Source organism: Bufo bufo, chromosome 2 (assembly GCF_905171765.1).
Source record: "Bufo bufo chromosome 2, aBufBuf1.1, whole genome shotgun sequence".
NCBI lineage: Eukaryota > Metazoa > Chordata > Amphibia > Anura > Bufonidae > Bufo > Bufo bufo.
Window position 1 is genome coordinate 547,569,029 of NC_053390.1, and position 21,478 is coordinate 547,590,506.

The 21,478-nt window shown below is 47.7% G+C and overlaps 1 protein-coding gene and 1 long non-coding RNA gene across 2 annotated transcripts in view; one reads left to right on the forward strand and one right to left on the reverse strand.

Annotated features, from left to right (window-relative positions):
- LOC120989758 (17-beta-hydroxysteroid dehydrogenase 13-like) overlaps window positions 1-21,478 on the reverse strand; it is a 174,799-nt gene that overhangs the window by 47,981 nt on the left and 105,340 nt on the right. The window contains exons 2-3 of the mRNA XM_040418054.1: window positions 13,247-13,354; window positions 9,163-9,294 (exon numbers count right to left, since the gene is read on the reverse strand). Of these exons, the coding sequence (XP_040273988.1) occupies window positions 9,163-9,294; window positions 13,247-13,354 (240 nt within the window). The remainder of the gene's footprint in view (window positions 1-9,162; window positions 9,295-13,246; window positions 13,355-21,478) is intronic.
- On the forward strand, window positions 575-17,127 carry LOC120989761. Its single transcript, XR_005776316.1, has 3 exons — window positions 575-723; window positions 11,395-11,398; window positions 17,115-17,127. It is a non-coding gene; the product is annotated as an uncharacterized LOC120989761 (long non-coding RNA).

Below are 21,478 nucleotides of genomic sequence, written 5' to 3' on the forward strand. Positions count from 1 at the left end.
TAACAGCCACCAGGTCCCCTTCATTGTAGATTTAATGGATAAAGTCACGCCCTTGATCCGTGGCACCCTAGTACTCTGCGGTGATCTCAATCTTACCCTTGATCCCACGCTCGACAACTCCTCAGGTAAAGCCTCCCTTTCCTACGCTGCCATTAAACGGGTTAAAAGGGCATTGTACCAATTACAAATGTGCGATCCGTGGCGTATTCACCATCCGGCAGATAGAGACTATACCTTTTTTTCAGCCCCCCACTCCTCGTATAGCAGGATAGACTACGTCCTAGTCCAGCAACCCGCCATTTCCTGGTTGGTCTCCACATCTATTGGCAGTATCCTATGGTCCGATCACGCCCCAGTTTTTTGCTCTCTAGTGCTTCCCTCCCTGGCCAGGACTGAATGGACCTGGCGTTTAAATGAGTCCCTTCTGCTGGACACAGTATGTGCCGCTGACCTCCACACCACTGTGTCCAACTTCCTTTCCGGACAATTCAATAATCCGCAGCACTCGCCGGTAAATGATTAAAATAGTGGTGATTTATTCACTCAAGCAGCCAGTATACAGCGACGTTTCGATCTCAGTTGGTCTTTATCAAGCAGTATAAAGCAGTTCCCTGCTTGATAAAGACCAACTGAGGTCGAAACGTCGCTGTATACTGGCTGCTTGAGTGAATAAATCACCACTATTTTCATCATTTACCGGCGAGTGCTGCGGATTATTGAATTGTCTGGATGAGTTGGGACCCCCAGCCAGGATCCCTATCTGCGCGCACCATTTGGCTTGTAAGCCATTTTCTGGTCAGTACCCAAATGAGTGGGATGAGCAGTGCTGCCAACCCCTGAATTTTCAACTTCCTTTCCGATCACTCCTCAGACCAAACCCCCCCTTCCTATGCAGTGGGAGGCCTTAAAATGTGTTCTCCGTGGGACTCTCATTAGACATGGCACCCGCCTTAAAAAAGAAAAGGCTATCTCCCTGAAGAATGCTCTGCAGAAGGTTGCTTCCTTAGAGCTCCTTCACAAGCGAGCCCTTTCTCAATCTGTCCTTGGTGACCTACAGAACGCACGCATGGACGCGCGTCGCCTTCTGGAAGCGTCTTACAAACGGATGGTCCAGACCTGCCGTAGCAAATTCTATGAATACGGTAATAAATGCGGACGCCTGCTTGCGAGAGCTCTCAGGGGTCATATTGCTGCCTCCCACGTTTCGGCCGTTAAAGACTCCACGGGCCGTATGGTACACACGAATGAGGAAATTGCCTCCTCCTTTCAGTCGTTCTATTCCCAGCTATACAACCTCCCTGACCCTCATGATGTGGCGAATGACCCGTATTCCAGCTCTCCTCCTCGTGGCCCCAAACTGTCAGCTGAACAAAGTGCCAGCTTGGAAACCCCTTCACAGAGATGGAGCTGCAGGAGGCAATTAAGTCCATGCCGTGTGGCAAGAGCCCAGGTCCCGATGGATTCACGGCCAGTTTTTACAAATCACTTTCGGCCTCCCTCACTCCTTTTATGTCGAAGGTTTTCAACAATGTGTCCGCTGGGTGCCCCTTCCCGCCGGTGCAAACGACCATGGCCCATATCACGGTCATTCCCAAGCCTGACAAAGATTTGCATCTCTGCCCCAGCTATCGGCCCATTTCTCTGTTGAACGTGGACCTTAAGTTATTTGCTAAGCTTCTCGCTAACTGTCTGAACGCGTTCCTACCTCACTTAATACACCCCGACCAGGTGGGTTTTATCCGTGGGAGGGAAGGCCGCGACAATACCCTCAGGACTCTAGATATAATCCACCATGCAAAAATGGCCAATACCCCCCTCATGATCTTGTCCCTCGACGTGGAAAAATCTTTCGACCGTGTCTCCTGGCAGGCGATCCGATCTACCCTCTCGGGATTGGGGATTGGCCCGGATTTTCTGGGGAAAATCTTTAGTTTATATCAGCACCCATCAGCCCGCGTTAAGATAAACGGCACGCTTTCCCACCCCTTCCTCATCCGCAATGGCACGCGCCAAGGCTGCCCGCTGTCCCCTCTCCTATATGTCATAGTGATGGAGCACCTTCTCGCTTCTATCCGTGAGAACCCGGATATCTCCGGAGTCAAGATAGGTAAGACGGAGCACAAATGCGCCGCCTTTGCGGATGATCTTCTGTTATACATAACTAACCCGCGTATCGCACTCCCGTCCCTACTCCGCGAACTCGCGTGTTTCGGCAAATGGACGAACTTTAAAGTAAATATGTCAAAATCAGAAGCACTAAACGTCTCTTTACCCCGAGAGCTCCTCCCCTCCCTCCATACTTCGTTCCCGTTCGCCTGGCCGCCTTCAGGTATAAAATATCTAGGCATGAAAGTTTTGGCGGATCTCTCTCAACTCTTCCAGCTGAATTTCTCCCCGCTTCTCCGGCGGTTCCAGACGGATCTTGAGCCTTCGCATCGCCGCGGCTTTTCCTGGTTTGGCAGGGTCAATATCCTTAAGATGAACCTGTTGCCGAAATTGCTCTACCTCCTGCAGACCGTCCCTATCCGAATACCGGCGGCCTATTGGTTGCAACTGAAACGCTCCTTCACTCGATTTGTATGGGCTCCGGGCAGACCGCGGATAAGGTATGAACTACTGACCAGATCTAAGGAAACGGGCGGGGTGGGTCTGTCGGAGTGTAAATTGTATTACTTCTCTGCGGCGTATGCCAGGTTACTGGACCTGTTGAGAGTAGACTCCGCCAAGGCGTGGGTCCATATGGCTAGGGACTCCTCACCTACCCCACCCTCGACGCTCCCTTGGTTGATAAGATCGTCCAGCGTCCCCGCCCCAACCCCCTCTTTTACGGTTAACCATACCCTCGCAATACTCGGCTCCACACGTAATCACCACTCACTCATCGATACTAAAGGTCCCCTGACCCCAATTACGGACCATCCTGACTTTCCACCGGGGCGCTCCTCGCGTACCTTCTTGTCAGGTACTAGCACGCTCCCTCTCCGATTTTATCATGTTTTATGCGGGTCCTCGCTGAAACCCCTCGATCAGATGTTAGAACCCTCCGCCATTCGCCCCAGGCATACCTTTGAACACCTCCAACTTCAACATTTTTATTCGACCTTGTGCAAAACTCAAGACCTATCCAGAGCCCTCACTAAGTTTGAGCAAATGTGCCTGGCTCCATCAGCTGTATTCAGGGACATCTCCACTCCTCCCTTTTGTTCGGCGTGGGAACATGATTTAGGTGTCCAACTCACCCCCTCCCAATGGCAGAGAGCCTTCCTTCTGACTCACAAGGCGCTGATCTCCACGAAAGCGCAGGAAACAAACTACAAGGTCCTCTCCAGGTGGTACAGAGTGCCCACTCTTCTCCACAAGTGGTTTCCATCTGTGCTGGACAGATGCTGGAGATGTTTATCAGAAGAGGGCACCATGATTCATATATGGTGGCAATGCTCTGCCCTGCGCCCTTTCTGGGACTCGGTACATTCTATTGTGCGCAAAGTGACAGGGATTCGCATTCCCAATACCCCCGAATCCCTCTTGCTTTTCGCCTTTGACCTCACCATCCCAGCCTATAAGGCCTCCCTCTTGAAATATATGCTCCAAGCGGCCAAAACGGTTATTCCCCGCCTCTGGAAGTCACCCCCCCCCTACTAATGGAGTGGTTTGAGGAAATTGCTCTCCACCAAAGGATGGAGGACCTCATCTGCGTTTCCCCACTGGCCGTCGCCCGTTTTGTGAAGACGTGGAGCCCATGGGAGACGTTTCGCACCTCCAGTGAGTACCGGGCTGCACACTTGTAACCAGCGCTCGTGTCTGTTCCTCACCCTCCCCCTTTCCCTTTTTTCCTTGTGTGTCCCCCCTGTTGTCTCCATTGTGTGCCCCTTTCTCCAATGCCTTTTCCCTACTGAATACGTTCTTGATACAGGGGCGGATCCCCTGGTGTTTTCTACTTTGGAAACTGATATTCACTGTTTTTGATTGATTACCACAAGCTGTATGTTCAGATACGCTTTATTGCTCTTGTCCTATTTGCCTTGGAAAACTTAATAAAATCTTGAATGAGAAAAAATAAAAAAGTTGATTTTGGAAACTTTCAAAAAGTGCTTCTAAAATTCTAAACCTTCTAATGTCATTCACAAAATCATGCCAACATAAAGTAGACATATGGTGAATGGTAATTAATATGTATTTTATGAGGTATCACTGTCTATCTTAAAAGCAGAGACATTCAAATTTAGAAAATAGGGACATTTTCCCTATAACATTTTTTCTATAAATAAAGGTAAAACACATTGACTCAAATTTACCATTAACATGATGTACAATGTGTCCTGAAAAAAACAGACTCAGAATGTCTTGGACAAGTAAAAGTATTCCAAAGTTATTATCACATAAAGTGACACATTAGATTGGCAAAATTAGTCTTGGTCAGGAAGGGGGTAAATGGCCTGGTCTGAAGTGGTTATAGGAATATTCCAATTTTGGCAATGCTCTTTTGATTCATCTCCCTCTTCTCACCGTGTTTTTATAGCTTGTTGACAGGAGGTCTCTCTTCATTTTCTTCCTCTGTACAGCAGCTTCCAGCCCAGCCGCCGCTCTAAAGCTCCATTGTTTTTAATGGGAGAGCTCTAGGGCATGCATAGTAGTTTTGGAGCTTCTCATTAGATGTGGGGAGCACACTTATACAAGCAATAGGCACAGTGATGTCATCATAGTACCTCTTGCATGTACTGTCAGTCACATTGGTGGCTGCCACCTACAGAATATCCAGAAAGTACTGTGTTCTGGCAGTGGAGAAAAGGTGAGAATAGGAGATGGGACAATTCCTTTAAAGGGAATCTGTCACCTGCTTTTACCATTTTAAGCTGTCACCATCGCTATGTTCACTAAAGTACCTTATTTCCAGCAGTCTTCTTTTTACTTGATTTCGTTTTGTCCTTTTGATATAAAAGCGCTTTTTATGATATGCTAATGAGGGTCCAAGGTGCCCAGAGGGGCGTTTTTTCCCCTCTCCGGTGCCTGCAGTGCCCAAGAACGCCTCCTGATTCTGAAATAACCTCCCACAGCCCGGCAAACTGTTCCGCCCCCTCCACACGTCATAGTCTACCTTATAGAAATGCCCCGTCCTTCTTCCTGTCGGCGGCCAGAAAACTTGCGCAGGCGCAGTACCGCCTGCGCGATCATCAACCTCCTGAGGGCAACAGCCTAAAAAGTCTCACTGGGCATGCGCCGAGCCCAGTGATGTAACCTGAGCGCTGTTGCCCTGAGGAGGTTGATGATCGCGCAGGCGCAGGCCGCAGGCGGTACTGCGCCTGCGCGAGTTTTCTGGCCACCGACAGGAAGAAGGACGGGGCATTTCTAGAAGGTAGACTATGACGTGTGGAGGGGGCGGAACCGTTTGCCGGGCTGTGGGAGGTTATTTCAGAATCAGGAGGCGTTCTTGGGCACTGCAGGGGGGCGTCACTGGGCACCGGAGAGGGAAAAAAACGCCCCTCTGGGCACCTTGGACCCTCATTAGCATATCATAAAAAGCGCTTTTATATCAAAACGACAAAACTAAATCAAGTAAAAAGAAGACTGCTGGAAATAAGGTACTTTAGTGAACATAGCGATGGTGACAGCTTAAAATGTTAAAAGCAGGTGACAGATTCCCTTTAATAAACAAATTAGCCAACTTCTTTTTCTGTTAACCATGCACTATACTTTAAACAGTGGACATCAGTGGCAGAAAGTTGCATATGTCTGGAGCACAGGCTCAATAAACATGCTTAAAGCATAAACACCTCCTTATTGTAGAGGTCACTGAGTAATCTAATATATAAAGCTGGGTGTATGTATGTGTGTGTGTGTATGTATGTCCGCTAAAGGAATCGGCACCGTCGCATTTACAATCACGAAATTTGGCACACAGGTACATCAGGTGTCTGGAAAGGTTTTAGACCGGGTCTCAGCTCTCTAGCACGTACCGTTCCTGAGATATTCCCAAAAAATGCATTAGCCATCAGAAGTCTGTTCAAATTACCCTTATCAGCCAATAGAAGGTCGCAAGCTCTTAGTCTCCACATACACGCAGTTTTACACCAGGTTTCCATAACAACCCAGCCATTTTTCTTCACTGCTGTAGGTCAGCTTTAAAGGGGCAGAGCGCCGTGGATGACACTGTTAAAGAAGCAGAGTGCTGTGGAGATCACAGTTTTATGGCCACCCTTAAAAGATGGACTTAAAAACCCTGCCCCCATGCCCTGCTAAGGGCTCTTTCACACCTGCGTTCTTTTCTTCCGGCATAGAGTTCCGTCATCGGGGCTCTATGCCGGAAGAATCCTGATCAGTTTTATCCTAATGCATTCTGAATGGAGTGAAATCCGTTCAGGATGCATCAGGATGTCTTCAGTTCCGGAACGGAACGTTTTTTGGCCGGAGAAAATACCGCAGCATGCTGCGCTTTTTGCTCCGGCCAAAAATCCTGAAGACTTGCCGCAAGGCCGGATCCGGAATTAATGCCCATTGAAAGGCATTGATCCGGATCCGGCCTTAAGCTAAACGTCGTTTCGGCGCATTGCCGGACCCGACGTTTAGCTTTTTCTGAATGGTTACCATGGCTGCCGGGATGCTAAAGTCCTGGCAGCCATGGTAAAGTGTAGCGGGGAGCGGGGGAGCAGTGTACTTACCGTCCGTGCGTCTCCCCGGGCGCTCCAGAGTGACGTCAAATCTTTATTCTTCTGACAGGGAGTCTGAAAGCCGGACTGTCCGCCTAAAACCGGACCTTTGGCCATCCTTGGGGCAGGCTACTGTGGAGGTCACAGTTAAGGGGACTATCCGCTATGGAGGTCAGTGTTAAGGAGCAGATTGCTGTAGAGGCCACTGTTAAGGGGACGGGGTATTGTGAAAATCACTGTTAGGCCTCATGCACACGACCGTTGTGTGCATCCGTGGCCGTTGTGCCGTTTTCCGTTTTTTTTCGCAGACCCATTGACTTTCAATGGGTCCGTGGAAAAATCGGAAAATGCACCGTTTTGCAGCCGAGACGTGATCCGTGTGTCCTGTCCGTCAAAAAAATATGACCTGTCCTATTTTTTTGACGGACAACGGTTCACGGACCCATTCAAGTCAATGGGTCCGTGAAAGAACACGGATGCACACAAGATTGGCATCCGTGTCCGTGATCCGTAGGTTAGTTTTTATACAGACGGATCCGAAGATCCGTCTGCATAAAAGCTTTTTCATAGCTGAGTTTTCACTTCGTAAAAACTCAGAACCGACAGTATATTCTAACACAGAGGCGTTCCCATGGTGATGGGGACGCTTCAGGTTAGAATATACTAAAAGAACTGTGTACATGACTGCCCCCTGCTGCCTGGCAGGTGCTGCCAGGCAGCAGGGGGCAGTTCCTCCCCCCCCGTAGTTAACACATTGGTGGCCAGTGCGGCCGCCCCCCCCCCCTCCCCTGTAGTTAACTCATTGGTGGCCAGTGGGCCCCCCTCCCTCCCATGTAGTTAACTCGTTGGTGGCCAGTGCGGCCGGCCCCCCTCCCTCCCCTGTAGTTAACTCGTTGGTGGCCAGTGGGCCTTCTCCCCTCCCTCCGCCTCCTAATTAAAATCTCCCCCCTATCATTGGTGGCAGCGGAGTGTACAGATCGGAGTCCCAGTTTAATCGCTGGGGCTCCGATCGGTAACCATGGCAACCAGGATGCTACTGCAGTCCCGGTTGCCATGGTTACTTAGCAATTTGTAGAACCATTATACTTATCTGCGAGCTGCGATGTCTGCGTCCGGCCGGGAGCTCCTCCTACTGGTAAGTGACAGGTCATGTCACTTACCAGTAGGAGGAGCTCCCGGCCGGACGCAGACATCGCAGCTCGCAGGTAAGTATAATGGTTCTACAAATTGCTAAGTAACCATTGCAACCGGGACTGCAGTAGCGTCCTGGTTGCCATGGTCACCAATAAGTTAACTACAGGGGAGGGAGGGGGGCCCACTGGCCACCAATGAGTTAACTACAGGGGAGGGAGGGGGGGGCGGCCGCACTGGCCACCAATGTGTTAACTACAGGGGGGGGGGGCTGCTGCCTGGCAGCACCTGCCAGGCAGCAGGGGGCAGTCATGTACACAGTTCTTTTAGTATATTCTAACCTGAAGCGTCCCCATCACTATGGGAACGCCTCTGTGTTAGAATATACTGTCGGATTTGAGTTTCACGATGTAACTCAAATCCGACGGTATATTCTAACATAGAGGCGTTCCTATGGTGATGGGGACGCTTCAAGTTAAAATATACCATCGGATTGGAGAAAACTCCGATCCTATGGTATATTAACTCCTGACTTTACACTGAAAGTCAATAGGGGACGGATCCGTTTGAAATTGCACCATATTGTGTCAACGTCAAACGGATCCGTCCCCATTGACTTGCATTGAAATTCAGGACGGATCCGTTTGGCTCCGCACGGCCAGGCGGACACCAAAACGACTTTTTTTTCATGTCCGTGGATCCTCCAAAAATCAAGGAAGACCCACGGACGAAAAAACGGTCACGGATCACGGAAAAACAGAACCCCGTTTTGCGGACCGCAAAAAAATACGGTCGTGTGCATGAGGCCTTAAGGAGATGGGGTACTGTGGAGGTCAGTAATAAAGGGGCGGTCTGCTGTGGAGGTCACTGTTAAGGGGGTGGGATGCTGTGGAAGTCACTGTTAAGGGGCGGGATGGTGTGGAGGTCACTGTTAAAGGGGCGGGCGCTGTGGAGGTCTCTGTTAAGGGGGCAGGGAATAGTGGAAGTCACAGTTAAGGGGACGGTCCGCTATGGAGGTCACTGTTAAGGGGGCGGGGTGTGGTAGAGGTCACATTTTAAGGGAACAGAGCTCTGTGGAGGTCACTGTTAAGGGGGAGGGTTATTATGGAAATCACTGTTAACGAGATGGGGTACTGTGGAGGTCACTAATAAAGGGGCGGCCGCTGTGGAGGTCACTGTTAAAGAGGAGGGCGCTGTGGATGTTACTGTTAAGGGGGCGGGGTACTGTAGATGTCACTGTTATAGTGGATACTGTCGATATCTTTTAACGACACTAACAAACATTAAATTAAATTAAATAGATTAAATATACCCATGCGAAGACGGGTCTTTCTGCTAGTAAAGTAAATATAATGGCTATTAATCAAAACTTAAAAATATTACTGACCCAGAAATGAGCAAGAATGTTGACTTCAAATGTCTTCTCAATCTGATGATCTTGTAGGTCCAAAAATTTTACACCAAACACTACTCCTGCATTATTTATCAGAATATCCACATCTCCAATGGTTGTTTTCACCTTCATAATATCACAGGAAGAGGTTATTAATTATGAAGACATAATAATACAAGTATTTGGACATCTTAAAGGGGTTGCCCCATCTCATGCATTGGTGGCATATTGCTAGGATAGTGCTGGTCCCACCTCTGGGATCCGCTCCTATTTCCAGAACGAGTCATCCAAAGTGAAGGACAGCACACGACGCATACACAGATGCTGTCTATTCACTGCTACGGGAGTTCTGGAAATTGGCAAGTGAGTGTACGAGGCTGTTTTCAGAAGTCCCATAGCCGTGAATGGAGAGTGCCTGCATATGGCCGTGCTTGTGCAGTGCACTTTCCTTCACTTTGGGGTGCTTGTTCAGGAGATAGGTGCAGGTCCCAGAGGTGGGATCTGCACCTATGTGGCATTGATGGCATATCCTGTGACGAATACCAGACCTCGTGCCTGCTTGACGTCAACTACGTCGGGCTCACGAGAAGCGGTATGGTCATGGATTACCAAAGCGTGACATTGCGCCCTCCAGAGGAGCAGGTAAGGTCAGCTTGGTAGAGTTTACACAGACACCTCCTGTCCACGTGGGCACAGAGAGGCAACAAGCTGAGAGAGGCTTTTCAAGGCCGCAGTGAAAACAGCGCTGTCTCAGCTCGGATAATCTGCCACCAGCTTCTCGTTTGATATAAGCCCGGTTCACTAACGGGATTATATAGGGTGAGAAACCAACCCGCGGTACCTTATAACTAGGCCGAAACACGGACGTGGGGATTCATGATCAAATTATATATTTAATCGCCTTAGGGGCACACTAGTCTCTGTGATTTATATGATTGTATTTACATCCGCACAATGCTCCGTTTTGTGTAGGATGCCTTTGTGGTGCATGTGGACCGCGCCGACATCCTCCACCGTATGCATTTTTTGCTGGGGATAGTCGTTTGCTGCGGTCCACATGCGGTGGGGCTGCTCCCCCAATGTAAAACACGCTACAGTGTTAGGGGTTGAGCCGCTCCTCCAGTATTGCCACTATATTTCTGTGTTTTTGTCTTGTTTTATATGTAGTGTATGTGCCGTTACCTGGCATTCAAACACTCTTTTGCACCTGGTGACCTCCATCACAGGGTCTGATATGGGCGTGGCTTGCAGTCTTGGCTTTGTTCACATTGCACTAGTTGTCCTGCTAGGCGTTTGTGTGGAAGCCTGGCTGCGAGCTGGATTACATCGCCTTCAGACCGTGTTCACACCATAGGTAGCGTAGTGGTAGGACCCTTTGCCATGCTGAGTGACCGTGACGTGGTGCAATGATGGGCTCCGATATTTTCCTGACAGGAATATATTGGCGAAAGTCTCAGCTTTTAATATCTGCATTTATGACTAGCCAGTATAGTCAGTGGCATATCCGTTTGGTGCATTTTCTCTGTGATTTATGATTGTATTTACATCCGCACAATGCTCCGTTTTGTGTAGGATGCCTTTGTGGTGCATGTGGACCGCGCCGACATCCTCCACCGTATGCATTTTTTGCTGGGGATAGTCGTTTGCTGCGGTCCACATGCGGTGGGGCTGCTCCCCCAATGTAAAACACGCTACAGTGTTAGGGGTTGAGCCGCTCCTCCAGTATTGCCACTATATTTCTGTGTTTTTGCACACTAGTTATAACACAATATACACAGAGAATATATACAGTGGTCTGAGGTTACAGATACAGGTGATATAGGTACAACAGAGTTAAGCCGAGCAAAAGTCAGTTACCGGGTACATGAAAGTTCCTTAGGGTGATAAGGGTGGAATAGTCCTTGGCTGCAGTCACATGGGGGCAGTGATGTCAGCTCGTTCCCGATCTCTCCAAACACATTGGCACGATGTGACCCCTTAAGAAAAGACACCGCCCCCTGGCTTGCATGGGCTTATGACCTGTAGCTGGCCGCTCCCCTCTCCACCTCTGGGAAGGATCCACCCCTCCTTCTCTGGTGCTGGCAGCAAATGACCAATAAAACCCCTTAGGGCTCATAGCCCCAGACCAGAATGTTGCAGGAAGATGGTTCCGGGCCCAATTGATCTGCCTGGGTTCCGGCTATGACTAGTCCAAGCATGGTACCGTTATTTGGTTTCTGTGGGGAGATTTGTATATCTCCCCTCCCGGGCATCCTAGCATCAAGCCAGGACCACGTGGATGTTTGGCTTTGCCCCAGGATCGCAAAAAGATAACTGAATTATGCCTGGGATGGACGGACATTTCAAAATTCCTTATGAAATGTAGGTGCCAATATGTCTGGGAGGTATCATTGATCCTGGGCAAGGACTAAGACCTCCTGCTGGGGGTTTTCTGGCAGGATTAACTTGCCTCCAACCTGGCTGGTTGAGCTGTGACTTTAGCCACCTGGGGCCTCCTTGAAGCCTGGACCCCTGGGGCTTCCTCCCTTGCTAGCGGACATCAGATGGCTGGGGGGTGAGAACATATTTTGCATGTACACTAACTGTGTACATGCCAAAAGGTGAATCAAATGACAATCAGGGCTGCCAATAAATGATAATCCATATTCCTCACACTAGTGATATGCCATCAATGTCTGAGATGAGACAACCCCTTTAAAGGGAACCTGTCATCAACTTTATGCTGCACATACTAACGGCAGCATAAAGTAGAGACAGGTGAGTTGATTTCAGCGGTCTGTCATGGCTGGAAAACAGTCACGGACACCTGAGAAGAGTCATGGTTATTCATAAATTCCTGCTCTACCTGCCCACCTGCTGATGATTGACAGTCTTCTACCTAGTTTTCTCCCTTTCTCTCTAGAAGAGAACTGCCAATTATCAGCAGATGGGTGGGGAGAGCAGGAGATTATGAATAACCATGACTCTTCTCAAGTATATTTGACTCTTTTCAAGGCCTGTGCTGCAATGATTATGATGCTGGTTCTCAGCAACCACTTACCTTATTTTTTGCCCCATAAGACGCACTTTCTTTTCCCTGCGTCTTACTAATACCAGGCATGCTCAACCTGCGGCACTCCAGCTATTGTAAAACTACAACTCCCACAATGCCCTGCTGTAGGCTATTCGGGCATGCTGGGAGTTGTAGTTTTGCAACAGCTGGAGGGCCGCAGGTTGAGCATGCCTGGTAATACTAATTAGTACCGGAGGACCGGGAAGCGGTGAAGGCTCTGTACTCACCACTTCCTGGTCCACGGCTGTCAGCTGTGAAGGCTCCGCACAGTGTGAGGGCGCGCTGTGACGGAGTAGGAGGAAGACCGAGCGCGGGCGGTGAGGAACGGCAGGCTCCAGGAGCAGGAGAGGTAAGTGGGTTTTTATTTTAAGTTTTCAGTGGCATGGGGAATGCTAACAGGCAATGGGGGCACATATGGGGGCTGATGACGGGCACATATGGGGGCTGATGACAGGCACATATGGGGGCTGATGACAGGCACATATGGGGGCTGATGACAGGCACATATGGGGGCTGATGACAGGCACATATGAGGGCTGATGACTGGCACATATGAGGGCTGATGACTGGCACATATGAGGGCTGATGACTGGCACATATGAGGGCTGATGACTGGCACATATGAGGGCTGATGACAGGCACATATGGGGGCTGATGACAGGCACATATGGGGGCTGATGACAGGCAATGGGGTCTGATATGAGGCATATGGGGGCTGATGAGAGGCATGGGGCTCCTATCTGAGGTCTGATCTGAGGTCTTACTGGGGTCTTATTAACATTGGGGGTCTGATAGGGGCTGTGAGCTGAGGTCTGATCAACATTAGGGTTCTGACTGCTGGTCTGACCTGAGATCTAATGAAAAACATTTTTTTCTTATTATTCTCCTCTAAAACCTAGGTGCATATTATGGGCCGGTGCGTCTTATGGGCGAAAAATATGGTACTTTTAGCCCATGGTACTTTTAGCCCCTCAGTGAGGTCAGCATAAGGTTGATGACAGGTTCCCTTTAATGATGAATACCAACCTTTTCAGCTGCAGCATAAATTTCATTCTTCTTACTGCAGTCTACCACATATGTGAAAGCTTTAGCTCCTAGTTTCCTGCATTGTTCTGCCGTTTCTTCTATTCCATCCTGCAGAAAAACGTTTTAAGGTGTATTATATGGGTGGAATCATTATTTATACTGAAATTTTCAAAATTAATAAAATGTACCTACTTAGTCCATTACACATATCAGTGTGCTATCTACATTCTGTGACTTCATATGGTAGTTTCCAAACTGATCTGTATGCTGTATGACACCAGAAAAAATAAACTGGCCATATTTTACTGGGCGCTACAGGAAAAGTTGCTAATAGCTATTGGCAAATTCAGCAAATCACAGACTTCCTGCACTGCTCTTCCCCTGTGTATATTCTGTACACACAACTAATAGTACTTAAACCTGTTTGTCCCCTTTCTCTCTGCTCCCTTTTAGTGAAGGGGGTATTGTTTTGATAACTTTTGCACAGCTCAATGACATGCAGCCATTTAGTTCTTTTCTACAGTCTTGAGGACCTAATGTGTTCAGAGCAGCTTGGAAACTACAGTAGTATGAGAGACCAGGGTTAGGTAATTAAAGGGGAGTACCAGTTTGCATCAACATGCTTTAAAATAATTAATTAAGAAGGTAGCTGTAATTTTGTAATGTTTTTATTTTACCTTTATTATTTCTATCTTTCATTCTGGGCTGTGGCTGTATTCAGGAGAAAATGGGTAAGAAATTGAGGGATTGTTTTTCTCCTGTTACCCCTTGTGAAAATAAAAAATGTAGGACTCTAGCAACACTGTATTGGAAAATGGGTCTCTTCAAATGTGACATTGCTCCCAAAAATCATTTTAGCAAAATCTGCCCTCCAAACGCCATATGGCACTCCTTACCTTCTGAACCCTGAAGTGTGCCCATAGAACAGTTTAGGACTATATATGTTTCTGTAAAATGCAGAATGAGGGTAATAAATATTGTGGATTGTTTTGCTGTTATCCTTTGCTATGTTATAGGAACAAATGAATTAACCACCTCCGGACCGCCGAACGCAGCGACGCGTCCTGGAGGTGGTTGATTCATTCCTCCTGGACGCATATACGCGTCCTCTCGCGAGACGCGAGATTTCCTGTGAATGCGCGCACACAGGCGCGTGCGTTCACAGGATCGGAAGGTAAGCAAGTGGATCTCCAGCCTGCCAGGCTGGAGATGCGATTTTTTTAACCCCTAACAGGTATATTAGACGCTGTTTTGATAACAGCGTCTAATGTACCTGCTACCTGGTCCTCTGGTGGTCCCTTTTGCTTGGATCGACCACCAGAGGACACAGGCAGCTCAGTAATAAGTAGCACCAAACACCACTACACTACACCCCCCCTGTCACTTATTAACCCCTTATTAACCCCTGATCACCCCATATAGACTCCCTGATCAAAACACATACAGACATCTGAATGGAGCCTTACAAGGGGGTGATCAATGACGGGGGTGATCACCCCATATAGACTCCCTGATCACCCCCCTGTCATTTATCACCCCCCTGTAAGGCTCCATTCAAACGTCCGTATGTTTTTTACGGATCCACGGATACATGGATCGGATCCGCAAAACACATACAGACATCGGAATGAAGCCTTACAGGGGGGTGATCAATGACAGGGGGGTGATCACCCCATATAGACTCCCTGATCACCCCCTGTCATTGATCACCCCCCTGTAAGGCTCCATTCAAACGTCCGTATGTTTTTTACGGATCCACGGATACATGGATCGGATCCGCAAAACACATACGGACATCTGAATGGAGCCTTATAGGGGGGTGATCAATGACAGGGGGGTGATCACCCCATATAGACTCCCTGATCACCCCCCTGTCATTGATCACCCCCCTGTAAGGCTCCATTCAAACGTCCGTATTTTTTTTACGGATCCACGGATACATGGATCGGATCCGCAAAACACATACGGACATCTGAATGGAGCCTTACAGGGGGGTGATCAATGACAGGGGGGTGATCACCCCATATAGACTCCCTGATCACCCCCCTGTCATTGATCACCCCCCTGTCATTGATCACCCCCTTGTAAGGCTCCATTCAAACGTCCGTATGTTTTTTACGGATCCACGGATACATGGATCGGATCCGCAAAACACATACGGACATCTGAATGGAGCCTTATAGGGGGGTGATCAATGACAGGGGGGTGATCACCCCATATAGACTCCCTGATCACCCCCTTGTCATTGATCACCCCCCTGTCATTGATCACCTCCCTGTAAGGCTCCATTCAAACGTCTGTATGTTTTTTATGGATCCACGGATACATGGATCGGATCCGCAAAACACATACGGACATCTGAATGGAGCCTTACAGGGGGGTGATCAATGACAGGGGGGTGATCACCCCATATAGACTCCCTGATCACCACCCTGTCATTGATCACCCCCCTGTAAGGCTCCATTCAGACATTTTTTTGGCCCAAGTTAGCGGAAATTATTATTTTTTTTCTTACAAAGTCTCATATTCCACTAACTTGTGTCAAAAAATAAGATCTCACATGAACTCACCATACCCCTCACGGAATCCAAATGCGTAAAATTTTTTAGACATTTATATTCCAGACTTCTTCTCACGCTTTAGGGCCCCTAAAATGCCAGGGCAGTATAAATACCCCACATGTGACCCCATTTCGGAAAGAAGACACCCCAAGGTATTCTGTGAGGGGCATATTGAGTCCATGAAAGATTGAAATTTTTGTCCCAAGTTAGCAGAAAGGGAGACTTTGTGAGAAAAAAAAATAATAATCAATTTCCGCTAACTTGTGCCAAAATTTTTTTTTTTCTATGAACTCGCCATGCCCCTCATTGAATACCTTGGGGTGTCTTCTTTCCAAAATGGGGTCACATGTGGGGTATTTATACTGCCCTGGCATTTTAGGGGCCCTAAAGCGTGAGAAGAAGTCTGGGATCCAAATGTCTAAAAATGCCCTCATAAAAGGAATGTGGGCCCCTTTGCGCATCTAGGCTGCAAAAAAGTGTCACACATCTGGTATCGCCGTACTCAGGAGAAGTTGGGCAATGTGTTTTGGGGTGTCTTTTTACATATACTCATGCTGGGTGAGAGAAATATCTTGGCAAAATACAACTTTTCCCATTTTTTTATACAAAGGTGGCATTTGACCAAGATATTTATCTCACCCAGCATGGGTATATGTAAAATGACACCGCAAAACACATTGCCCAACTTCTCCTGAGTACGGCAATACCAGATGTGTGACACTTTTTTGCAGCCTAGGTGGGCAAAGGGGCCCACATTCCAAAGAGCACCTTTTGGATTTCACCGGCCATTTTTTACAGATTTTGATTTCAAACTACTTCTCATGCATTCGGGCCCCTAAAATGCCAGGGCAGTATAACTACCCCACAAGTGACCCCATTTTGGAAAGAAGACACCCCAAGGTATTTCGTGATGGGCATAGTGAGTTCATGGAAGTTTTTATTTTTTGTCACAAGTTTGTGGAATATGAGACTTTGTAAGAAAAATAAATAAATAAAAAAAAAATCATCATTTTCCGCTAACTTGTGACAAAAAATAAAAAGTTCTATGAACTCACTATGCCCATCAGCGAATACCTTAGGGTGTCTACTTTCCGAAATGGGGTCATTTGTGGGGTGTTTGTACTGTCTGGCCATTGTAGAACCTCAGGAAACATGACAGGTGCTCAGAAAGTCAGAGCTTCTTCAAAAAGCGGAAATTCCCATTTTTGTACCATAGTTTGTAAACGCTATAACTTTTACCCAAAGCATTTTTTTTTTTACCCAAACATTTTTTTTTTTATCAAAGACATGTAGAACAATAAATTTAGAGAAAAATTTATATATGGATGTCGTTTTTTTTGCAAAATTTTACAACTGAAAGTGAAAAATGTCATTTTTTTGCAAAAAAATCGTTAAATTTCGATTAATAACAAAAAAAGTAAAAATGTAAGCAGCAATGAAATACCACCAAATGAAATCTCTATTAGGCCTCCTGCACACGAACGTATTTTTTTGCGGTCCGCAAAAACGGGTCCCGTTTTTCCGTGATCCGTGACCGTTTTTTCGTCCGTGGGTCTTCCTTGATTTTTGGAGGATCCACGGACATGAAAAAAAAGTCTTTTTGGTGTCCGCCTGGCCGTGCGGAGCCAAACAGATCCGTCCTGAATTACAATGCAAGTCAATGGGGACGGATCCGTTTGACGTTGACACAATATGGTGCCATTTCAAACGGATCCGTCCCCATTGACTTTCAATGTAAAGTCTGGAGTCCCTTTTATACCATCGGATCGGAGTTTTCTCCAATCCGATGGTATATTTTAACTTGAAGCGTCCCCATCACCATGGGAACGCCTCTATGTTAGAATATACTGTCTGATATGAGTTAGATCGTGAAACCTCATTTCCGACAGTATATTCTAACACAGAGGCGTTCCCATGGTGATGGGGACGCTTCTAGTTAGAATATACTACAAACTGTGTACATGACTGCCCCCTGCTGCCTAGCAGCATCCGATCTCTTACAGGGGGCTGTGATCAGCACAATTAACCCTTCAGGTGCCGCACCTAAAGGGGTTAATTGTGCTATCATATCCCCCTGTAAGAGATCAGGGCTGCCAGGCAGCAGGGGGCAGACCCCCCCCTCCCCAGTTTGAATATCATTGATGGCCAGTGCGGCCCCCCCCCCTTCCTCCCTCTATTGTAATAATTCCTTGGTGGCACAGTGTGCGCCCCCCCGCCGCCCCCCTTCCTCCCTCTATTGTAATAAATCGTTGGTGGCACAGTGTGCGCCCCCCCCCTTGCTCCCTCTATTGTAATCGTTGGTGGCACAGTGTGCGCCCCCCATTGGCCCCCCCTCCCTCTATAGCATTAACAACATTGGTGGCCAGTGTGCGGCCTCCCATCTACCCCCCCCCCGATCATTGGTGGCAGCGGGTTACTAGCAATAGTACAATAGTAAAAGATTCATACTTACCTGGGAGCTGCGATGTCTGCTTCCGGCCGGGAGCTCCTCCTACTGGTAAGTGACAGTTCATTTAGCAATGACACTTACCAGTAGGTGGAGCTCCCGGCCGGACACGAACATCGCAGCAGCCGGTAAGTATGAATCTTCTACTATTGTACTATTGCTAAGTAACCATGGCAACCAGGACTGTAGTAGCGTCCTGGTTGCCATGGTTACCGATCGGAGCCCCGGAGCGATTAAACTGGGACTCCGATCGGAACTCCGCTGCCACCAATGATGGGGGGGGGGGGAGATGGGAGGCCGCACACTGGCCACCAATGTTGTTAATGCTATAGAGGGAGGGGGGGCCGATGGGGGGCGCACACTGTGCCACCGACGAATTATTACAATAGAGGGAGGGAGGGGGGGGCGCACACTGTGCCACCAACGAATTATTACAATAGAGGGAGGGGGGGGCCGCACTGGCCACCAACCTATTATTACAATAGAGGGGGGGGGGCCGCACTGGCCACCAATGATATTCAAACTGGGGAGGGGGGGGAGGGTCTGCCCCCTGCTGCCTGGCAGCCCTGATCTCTTACAGGGGGCCGTGATCAGCACAATTAACCCCTTCAGGTGCCGCACCTGAAGGGGTTAATTGTGCTGATCACGGCCCCCTGTAAGAGATCGGGTGCTGCCAGGCAGCAGGGGGCAGTCTTGTACACAGTTTGTAGTGTATTCTAACTAGAAGCGTCCCCATCACCATGGGAACGCTTCTGTGTTAGAATATACTGTCGGTTCTGAGTTTTCACGAAGTGAAAACTCAGCTTTGAAAAAGCTTTTATACAGACGGATCTTCGGATCCGTCTGTATAAAAACTAACCTACGGCCACGGATCACGGACACGGATGCCAATCTTGTGTGCATCCGTGTTCTTTCACGGACCCATTGACTTGAATGGGTCTGTGAACCGTTGGCCGTGAAAAAAATAGGACAGGTCATATTTTTTTCACGGCCAGGAAACACGGATCACGGATGCGGCTGCAAAACGGTGCATTTTCCGATTTTTCCATGGACCCATTGAAAGTCAATGGGTCCGCGAAAAAAAACTGAAAACGGCACAATGGCCACGGGTGCACACAACGGTCGTGTGCAGGAGGCCTTAAAGTGAGAAGAAAAGGAGGTAAAATTCATTTGGGTGGTAAGTTGCATGACCGAGCAATAAACCGTGAAAGTAGTGTAGTGCAGAAGTGTAAAAAGTGGCCTGGTCATTAAGGGTGTTTAAGGTAGGGGAGCTGAGGTGGTTAAAATGGAAATTCAGAAAAAAATAATAATAAATAAATAATGATAAATAATAATAAAAAATAATTAAAATATTGCCGTCAAAGGTGTACATAGCCTTTAAATCCTTTGGATCATCTATAGGGTTCAATCCCATCAAATCAGGGCCATATTTAGAGTTTATGCTGCCCTAGGCACATTAGTACCGCCTCCCCCCACTGATATCCATACAATTTACATAGCTGGAAGCTAAATGCTCCCTAGGCCATCAGCTATCTCTCACAACTCCCCCATATGGCAATCTCTTTCTAACAAACCTAGAACCAGCCTTGTACCTCACATGGATCCAGAGATCTCCCCATGCATTGCTCTGCTAGATTTATATCAAGCTGCAGCTCAAGGGGATTGTCTTTTGTGCTGCAGCTCAGGAGGCATGTCTTTTCTGCTGGAGCTCTCGCCCTATGACAGCTTAGGAGGCAGTTGAAGGATAAAAGTGGGCATGTGCGGCCACATGCTCACTTTCTCCATAGTGTTGACGACTTTAACCACCTCAGCTCCCCTAGCTTAAACCCCCTTAATGACCATAGGCTGCAAAAAAGTGTCAGACATGTGGTATCGCCGTACTCAGGAGAAGTAGGGCAATGTGTTTTGGGGTGTATTTTTATATATACCCATGCTGGGTGAGAGAAATATCTCTGTAAATTGACAACTTTGTATAAATTTTTTTTTAAAGTTGTCATTTACAGAGATATTTCTCACACACAGTATGGGTATATGTAAAAATACACCCCAAAACACATTGCCCTACTTCTCCTGAGTACGGCGATACCACATGTGTGACACTTTTTTGCAGCCTAGGTGCGCAAAGGGGCCCAAATTCCAATGAGTACTTTTAGGATTTCACAGGGCATTTTTTACGCATTTGGATTCCAAACTACTTCTCACGCTTTAGGGCCGCTAAAATACCAGGGCAGTATAAATAACCCACAAGTGACCCCATTTTGGAAAGAAGACACCCCAAGGTATTCCGTGAGGGGCATGGCGAGTTCCTAGAATATTTTTCTTTTGGCACAAGTTAGCGGAAAATGATTTTTACCGACAGACTATCAGTAGATTTGGCTTTCAGTATCCTCTCTATGCTGATGACACCCAACTATACACTTCATGCCTTGACATTACCCCTGCTTTACCCCAAAACACAAGTAATTATCTGGTAGATGTCTCCAACCTCATTTCCCCTCTGTATCTAAAACTGAACCTCTCAAAAACTGAACTTGTATTTCCCCCATCTACTAACTCACCTAAACTTGATATTTGAATTTTGGTCTGCTGCACTATCAAAACTCCTGGGCAACATGCCCACTGTCTTGGGGCCACGTTTGACTCGGATCTTTCCTTTGTACCCAATATCCATTCACTTGCATGCTCTTGTATTCTGCAACTCAAGAATATCTCCAGAATTTGCCCTTTTCTTACAGTGGAAATGGCAAAAACTCTTGTTGTTGCCTTGATTCATCCTTGTCTTGACTACTGCAACTCATTACTAATCGGTCTCCAGGGGTGGACTGGCCATAGACCCTAAAGTGAAATTTCCCTGTGGGCCGATGCCCAGGGGGGCCACCCAAGCCCTCTTCATGGCCAGATACATAAAGATCTGATGTTCTCAGCATTAATTAATGTAGGAGCATCAGGCACTTATGCACCTGGCCAGTGGCCGCAGGTTCCCTCCTGACTTGAACTGTTTGCCATTCTCAGAACAATGATACAGTTTCTGTGGGGCGGCAGTATTTTGTGCTGCACTGTCGTATTTGGTTATGATGGGGCAGTATTTTGTTCTGCACTACAATTATTTGGTCAATTTTGGCCCCGTAATTGACCAAATGAGTGAAGTGTTAAGTGATTCTAAAAGCGAAGCCTGTCATGTGCGTGCATACTGACTCGCAGTATTGTTTCACTACCACAGTAGAC